We start from the raw sequence: 8,668 nt of genomic DNA on the forward strand, positions 1-8,668 counted from the left end.
GCTATATCAGTGCCATAATCTCAGGAGTGGTATTCAGCAGGATTTTACTGTTACTCTTAATTAAATATCACAGCCTCAATGCAATTCGTCAAAAAACTGCTGTGACAGTACAAAGGAAAGTACTAAATTATATATGAATTTGTGTTTATTGCATTATGATATATTGTACATATTTACAGCTACTTTTATATTTGAAATTGATTTGATAGGTAACAGCCATAACTGTTAAAACCGTGCTTACGTATTTATGTATGATGACGATAATAAAGATATACATGCAGGTGCCTTAAGTTTTAAAAGTGTACAATTCATATTGATCAGATATTGTATTCTTAGAAGACTCTGAAATAATATTTGAGTTTACTTTGAAATCTTGACAGATATCTTGACAAATCTGAGCACAGTTTGAGACACTGTTGAGGTGTCTTCTTAAAAATCCTAGTCATCTCACATCTTCTTCAGAGTTTTTTCTCAGGAGAAAAGACTGAAAAGCACAAAACTTACTGCAAATCTTTGGTTTCTGTTTAATTTTTATTGTTTTGGAGGCTATTCCTAACACTAGATTAAAAAAGGCATATACCAAATTTGAATCAGGTGTCAAATCAGGTGTTATTCCAAGACAAATCAGCAGAAATGGTGCCGAAGTGACTGCGTGAAAGCTGTTAGATGAGTTGTATGAAAGCAGTCTCTGGAGGTCAGACACTGGAGATCTTACTCCCTTCCCACGTTTCTCTTCCTGGTTTTCATAACCCAAACCTGAGGCCCAGTAGAGAGCTCTTCCTGCAACTGAACAGAAAACACTTTTCATGTCCTTACAAGATGACAATGAGAATGTTTTGATTTTCCTACAAAAACACGGGAGCCTGTGTGGAGTTTCCTGAATGTGGCCGCTGGTAGGAAACGTTTAGAGGAAGTGAGAAAGCGCTACAGGAAGCGCACGGTGTGCGAGGAAACTAGAAAGTGTTTCGCGTGTTCGCGTATGAGTGAGAGTTGTTTATGGGGATTTTCCTTTGCATCTGCATCAGGACTTCCCATCCAAACGGAAAACGCCTGGAGTTCCCTTCTCATTCGTTCCACTATTATGACAATGTTTTTATGCACTCCAGGGCGGCTTTCGTAACACACTACAAACGGCCAATTAAACCCTGGTCAGGTCAGGTGAACACCCTGCTTGAGCGCGTATTAAATGTCTCGGTGGTTTTGCTTCATATAACTGTCATTAGTAATCCACACTGCTGAGATTGACGGTCTCGTTGTGCAATTTTGCATTCACACCCTGCTCCCCAGAGCCCCAGCAACACAAATAATAAGGGATCCCCTCATTATGAAGACACACTCCCACTGCTCCGATCCATGCTGATGTCAGAGACGAGCTCTCTCTCTCTCTCTCTCTCTCTATCTCTCAATAAGGTGACCTGCCTTTTTGGAAATGCTCTGACATGGCTTCTGCATTTGAGTCTTGCTATAGCTTTAGTTTAGTAACTAGTCTGACTGATGCACTTTGTAACTGGACTAGCTTTGGAACATTTGCCCACTGAGGTATTTGGAGTCATTTAGAATAGTGGATAAACCTGCTTTTGCTCTGGGGATTTTACTTGTTTTTTACATTGGGATTCATTTTCTTTTTTAAAGTTTGGAAATGTGTTCTGGAAGGAATCAGATGACTCTGGCTGCTATTTGCAGCATCTTGATGTGTGTTGTATGTTCTGCTGAAGGAGAGGTGAGTAGATCTGAGCCAGTGTGTTGCACACATTTAACTTAGAAGAAAACATTCAGAAGAAACCTCCTCATGTTTGAAGGCAGTGCAGGAATACATTTTTCTCCTTCCTTCCAAGCATTCTTATGTTCTTGTACTCTGATACTTCCAGATGCTAATTTCTCTTTATTGAGCATTAAACATTTAGAAATAATGGAAGCAGATGTTTGTATGATTTCAGCTCAAGTCATCTCAGTTATTCTATTCTCATAACTGTTAATGAAGCAAACTGATACTGTTTTCTTGACATATGAAGATAAAAAAAAGTTTTATAAATGTGTTTAATGTGGTAACAGCTAAATGTTTTGTGATTAAATTTATTTATAATTTATTTAAAAAATTGTTAAATATCAAAATATATACTATTGATGACAGTTTTTTTATGATGTGACAAAATATTTCTATTGTGAATAAATGCTGTTCTTTTGAGCGTTCTATGTATCAGAGATTATTGAAAAAATGTATCACAGTTTAAACAAAAATATTAAGCAGCGTAACTGTTTTCAGAAATGTTTCTAGAGCGGCACATCCGCACCTTAGAATGATTTCTGTAGGATCTGAAGACTGGAGTAATGATGCTGAAAATACAGCTTTACATCACAGAAATAAATTACATTATAAAATATATTAAAATAGACACCAGTTATTTTAATTCATTTTATTTATTTATAACTGTTTTCACTATTTATGAGCACTTAAATGCAGCCTTGGTGAGTATAAGAGACTTTTTTCAAAAACATTTCTAAAAAAATATGTGTGTAATAATTAAGGAGTTTTTACTATTCTTTCGAACATTTTACTTAAATATTTATATTTTAACATGACCTTTTGGTTGCATTAAGAAAGTATTTGTTCATCGAGATCACATCAGGTAGAAATAGCTCCTAATGGTAACAACGGCACAGTTTATCTCACAGTGTATATTTATGATTCAATTCTACAGTCTCATTTCAAACACAGACACCTAAGTGAGAGGATTATATAAACACAGCCGAACCCAGCGAACAGTGGCCTGACAACTCTCATCTCAGTGAAAGCCTTTTATTTCTGACTGCTGGTCTTATGTAATGAAGCTGTGCGCTCGTCCCGCAGGCGTCCAGAGGCTGTTCCGGTCCCTGCTCCTGCCCCCCGTCTCCTCCCTCCTGTCCCCTCGGCGTGAGCTGGGCGCTGGATGAGTGCGGCTGCTGTAAGGTGTGCGCCCAACAGTTCAACCAGGACTGTGGCCCTGACCGACCCTGTGACCACATCAAGGGCCTGCGCTGCCACCTAGGGGCCGAAGGGGACCCTCGGCGTGGTCTCTGCAGAGGTATGAAAAACACACCGCTGAGACAGATCTGTACAGAACAATAATGAGTAATAATGGGGGAACTTTTCTGTTCTCTAGGATTATATATACACACAGTGGTGGCCAAAATTATTAGAACACCTGACAGATCTGAAAATATTAAAAATGTGCAATAGATCTCTCCTTTAAAATTAGTTTGATAGGGTTGAGGTCTGGACTTTGAGGAGGCCAGTCCATCATTTTCAATATTTCAGCAGATTCCTTCCATCACAGGTAGTTCTGCTAATACTTCGTTGAATTTTGCCATTACAATACCCATAAAACAAAGACAACGTAAACCTTTTAAATATGCCAAGACTTCCAATAAATGTTGGCCACCACTGTGTATATTTAGTCTATATTTATACTTTTATATACTTAGACTCTTAATTTACTTCTTCCTCGTTTATAAAATAGAAAGTAAACTATAAGGCAACTTCTGCTCTATAATAGATGAATAAGAAATTGTGTAATATGTTTTAAAATGCAGGCATTTCCACTGCAAACTGACCTAAGAAGATTAAAAAAATTGCTGTAGCTGTTTGTCTTAAAAATGTGACACACACACACATGCATACATACATACATAAATAAATAAATAGCAAAGATTCATAGGCTGACCTTCATGTCAAAAATTGTGTGGAAAATATTTCTAAAAATATAAATGTTTATAAATATATATAATCTGTAGTTGTATTTGCCAGAGCTGCAGTTGAAAAAAAAAATATATGATTTTTTTTTTTTTAAGAATTTAAAATTTGAAAGTTTCTTTATTTTTATTTATATAAACTTAGTTAATATTATTACCATATTCATTACCATTATTAATTACCATAATCAAATAAACTTTATTAATGTATAATATATTTACAAAATATGTTTGATTGTAAACATTTTTTTAATGAACGAAAAAGTAAATAAATAAATAAACAAAAGAACAAAGGTAAAGAATCACTGTCTCCAATATTTATGTCATTACGTTAATTACCAAATACCAAACACTGTAGCGAAAGACTTTTCAAAAAATATAAATATATAGTCTGTATGTGGTTGTTAAACAGTAATTTATTTATTTATTTGTTTAAAATAAGATTGAATGTATTTATTTTCATTTGTATGAATCTAAAGGTCATTTTCAGTCCGAGGAGTTTTCAGGTTTTACTCCAGAAATGGGTAACAATTTAGGGAAGTCATGGCCTAATGGTTAGAGAGTCGGACTCCCAATCGAAAGGTTGTGAGATCGAGTTCGGGCCGGCAGGAATTGTGGGTGGGGGGAGTGCATGTACAGTTCTCTCTCCACCCTCAATACCACGACTTAGGTGCCCTTGAGCAAGGCATCGAACCCCCAACTGCTCCCCGGGCGCCGCAGCATAAATGGCTGCCCACTGCTCTGGGTGTGTGCTCACAGTGTGTGTGTGTGTGTGTTCACTGCTCTGTGTGTGTGCACTTCGGATGGGTTAAATGCAGAGCACAAATTCTGAGTATGGGTCACCATACTTGGCCGAATGTCACTTCACTTCTTTCTTCACTTCTTCACTTCTTCTTAAATGCAGAGCACAAATTCTGAGTATGGGTCACCATACTTGGCTGAATGTCACTTCACTCACTTTATTTGATGTGTCCTTGTTACATGTATTTGTGTTTACTATAGTAATATAGTACTGCTTATTCGTGTTATTACATTGTAACAAGGACACTTGTACAAGTGTGTCTCAAAAGTGATTGGACTATTTGTTAAATAGTCACTTTAGGGCCACATCTCTGGCTCGTGACGGGGTGCAGTCCTGATGTTTGTTGTGTGTCTCAGCTGAGGCTCAGGGCCGTCCGTGTGAGTTTGCCGGTCGTGTGTATCAGCACGGAGAGGATTTCCAGCCCAGCTGTCAGCACCAGTGCATCTGTATGGACGGCGTGGTGGGCTGCATGCCGCTGTGTCCCCACACCATCCCTCTGCCCCGCAGACACTGCACCAACCCTCGTCTGGAGACGCCGCCGGGACGCTGCTGTGAGGAGTGGCTGTGTGACGATGATAACCGCATCAGGAAAGACCCACCGGACCCCCGTCCCCATCACATCCCCTCCAACCACATCAGCAAACTCATACAGAGCCCTAACAGCGTCCTGCCTCCGAGGGGCTCCTTTCAAGGTATTCTTCTTATATATTTGATATATATTGTGACAGTGTTATTTTAGGATCTATTATTGCAGAGTGGACATCCCTGCCAGAGTCTCGGGTTCCCTTCCCATCATCCGAATGTTTGCAGCAGACCACTGACTGGTCCGGATGTTCTGCTTCCTGTGGGTTTGGCATCTCGACTCGTGTGACCAATAGTAATGCCCAGTGCAAGCCTGTTCGAGAGACTCGTCTTTGCCAGATCAGAGAGTGTGACATCACTCCAGTAATGAAGGTGAGATGCTACAGTGAAATGAGTGGGTTACACTTTATTTCAACATAATCAACTTTAGACATTTTACTAATTACGTGTCATCTAAACAGTGCTGGGGGTAATGCATTACAAGTAATGTGTTACGTAATCAGATTACTTTTTTCTAGTGACTAGTAAATTACTTTTAAAGGGCACCTATTATGCAAAATCCACTTTTACATCGTGTTTGGACACATAAATGTGTGTTGGCAGTGAGTGCATTACTGTAGTTTCAGTCCTCAGCGGTTGTACATATAAGTAGCTACAGAGGAGCCTAATATTAATTATCTACGTACATGAACTTACTATATGGTTAGCTTCAAGATAACTTGCAATGATTCATAATTTATTGTTACAATATGTAGCTACTGTAACATGTAACAACGACAAATTAAAATAAAGTGTTACCTTAGTTACTTTAACGAGTAGTTACTTTTTTTTTAGTAACGCAATATTGTAACACAATAGCTACTTTTAAAAGTAACTTTCCCCAACACTGGTTGCTTTTATGCAACGCTTCACCTTACACCAAGTTAATATTGAGTAGCTTGTGCTTCAGCAAAGCTTATCCCACATATTAATGATTTCTTGTTGCGTTTTATGTCATGTAGAAAGGAAAGATGTGCAGGCAAACAGTGAGGTCTCGGGAACCGGAGCAGATCACGTTCGCCGGCTGCTCTACGGCTCGCCGCTATCGGCCTCGTAGCTGTGGCTCATGTGTGGACGGCAGGTGCTGTCAGACGTCCTCGTCCCGCACGGTGCGCCTGCGCTTCCTCTGCGCGGACGGAGAGAGCATCACGCGGAGCGTCATGTGGATCCAGCGCTGCAGCTGCAGCAAGAGCTTCTGCAGGGTTCAGAGAGAGCAATCCTCACCCGCCGTCAGCCTTCACAACGACATACACACCTTCTCTCACTGAACACACACTCACACACAACACGCCAAACTCACTTCTCACTCCCAAAGGACGTTCCAAAGGAGTTTCCTGAACTATAGAATAGTAGACTGTACTAGATTGTATATAGTTTTTGCACTTTATGTGTTCCTCCTTTGCTTTGACACAAGGTCCTGGTCCCACAGGCCCTGATTCTCATGAAAACATGCGCAGGTGACTTTTCTTGAGGATGTGTCAGAATGCATTGTTAACTGTTGTTAGCCCATCTTTCTGCTTTTATTTATTCTACTATTTTTAAATCTGAAATGTTTTTGTATCTTGAAGGATTTATTTGGCATCAGATGAATGATTTCCTGTCACTCAATGGGGAAGGGAGTGCACTAGTAATGAGGGCAATGAGATGATTGAGGGATAAAATTAAGACTTTTTAAAATATCTGGCCATTTTCTACTCATATATTAAGGTGTATAGATGCCTTCTGCCATTTTTTCATGAGTTAATGTGTGGAGGAGAGCAGGATGAGTGTGTCTTGTGTACAGGCTTCACTATTGGTGGAGTGACTCTTTGAGACTGCTTCATTTTTCGGGGCATGCTTTAAATTCTAGATGCTCTCTTGTATAGGAGTGAACGACTAATTGTATAGTTAAGATATTAAAATAATTTACTTTACTGATGAGTTTGTTACAAAAATAACTCACATATTCTTTCTTTGTTCTCAAAAAAAACTTCTAAGGGGGCCCCAGGATGACTTACATTGTTAAACTGAATGAACTTAATTAAAATGTAAAACCAAAACATAAAATTGCATATATATAAAAAAAAACGCACTACTAAACAACTGTCGTTTTAATTAAAGAACATACTGAGCAAAGTCTGATGACAAACATTGATGTTGACTGCCACATTTGCTTGTGTTAAAGCCTCCAGAAACCATATCAGACCAGTTCAGATCCAATTAGACTTCATAAAACCACTAAGAAATTGCACATTTCTAGCATGTTTACAACAGCGTTGTAAGGCAATTTAACATGTTCTTTTGTGTTATTAGCGTGAGTTAATGTGTTACTGTCCAATGAAACTGGCAAAGAAAGCTTTTAATAGTGTAGTGATACGTAAAACAGTCATTTTCAAGTGTTTTTATTTTTTTTTATTTTTAATTCAATAATGTGAAATTATACTAACTCGTCTGGAGTAAATAAAAACAGGATTTTCAATTTATTTTAATTTTTTTGGGGGCCTATCCCTTTAAACTTGACTGTATGCATCTGAGAGAAAGAGACAGAGAGCGAATGACTGTCAGTTGAGGTCTCAGCACAGTTTCTTGGCTTTGCAGTACAAGCATCACAGTCGGCTCTCAATTTCCACACTCTTCTCTGCCAGTCTGGTCTTCCTCCACATATACATATAACACTTGATCAGCTCTTTATGTGGTTTAGAAGATCACTAAAACCCAAACCTCAACCACCGTGAGTCTGAAAATGCTTGCTTAATTAGAAGTAAGTATGTACTGTAATGAGGCAGCCATGTATAATTCTTCAAGAAAAATCAATGGCCTATTTCACTGGGCTTGAAAATTTAAAGTTGCCTTCAAGGATATGGACGATGATTTTTGTTAAGTAAATGTTATAAAATTAAAGTTAAAGAAGGTTCATAGAACTCTGCTTGCCATTGCCAGGGACAAGTTAACGTCATCACTGATGTAAAATGTGCCAGTTTCTGAGTTGTTTGCTCTAAGGGCCTCAAAGATCCACAAAGTCGGAGTAATTGTAGTTCAATTGTGTGCGGGCTGCCTTTGTAAGACATGTCCCTTGACAACACCAACAAAGAGAAAAAACTCCATAGTAGTACAATAGTACAAAACAGCAATGTATGGAGCTTTGGGTTTAAACTAAAGTGTCATGTGACACAGTAATGGATTCATACATTAGCAGACGATTTTCATGAATAGGTAACAAAATAGCAGTTGAATCTTTTAAAAATTCTGAGAAAAGAGCTTAAACTTCAGAAAGTGTTGTTTTTTCACCCCAGGTGGTCCAGTTACATGGTTTATGATCTGTTTTATTTTATCTATATGTTATATTTATTTAATATTTACAACAGGGTGTCACCCTTTTTAAGGAGAGTTCTATTTAAAACATAAAAATGTTATATAGGACACACAAAACTTGGGCCAGTGTTGTTATTAATGACTAAAACTGTTTATTTAATTGTTTTTATTAATTGAGATAAAACTGCACTCAAATCTGAATATTATGTTATATTGTGAAAAAAA

General features: G+C 38.1%; 1 protein-coding gene across 1 annotated transcript; it reads left to right on the forward strand.

Moving 5' to 3' along the window:
* The first annotated feature begins 1,251 nt into the window (after positions 1–1,251).
* Positions 1,252–6,785, forward strand: ccn1l2 (cellular communication network factor 1, like 2). Its single transcript, XM_059503200.1, has 5 exons — positions 1,252–1,720; positions 2,849–3,062; positions 4,888–5,223; positions 5,286–5,485; positions 6,115–6,785. The coding sequence occupies exons 1-5, from the start codon at positions 1,640–1,642 to the stop codon at positions 6,418–6,420; spliced, it is 1,137 nt and encodes a 378-aa protein (XP_059359183.1). The 5' UTR covers positions 1,252–1,639; the 3' UTR covers positions 6,421–6,785.
* Positions 6,786–8,668: the final 1,883 nt, after the last annotated feature.

This window comes from Carassius carassius, chromosome 21 (assembly GCF_963082965.1).
Source record: "Carassius carassius chromosome 21, fCarCar2.1, whole genome shotgun sequence".
Lineage (NCBI taxonomy): Eukaryota > Metazoa > Chordata > Actinopteri > Cypriniformes > Cyprinidae > Carassius > Carassius carassius.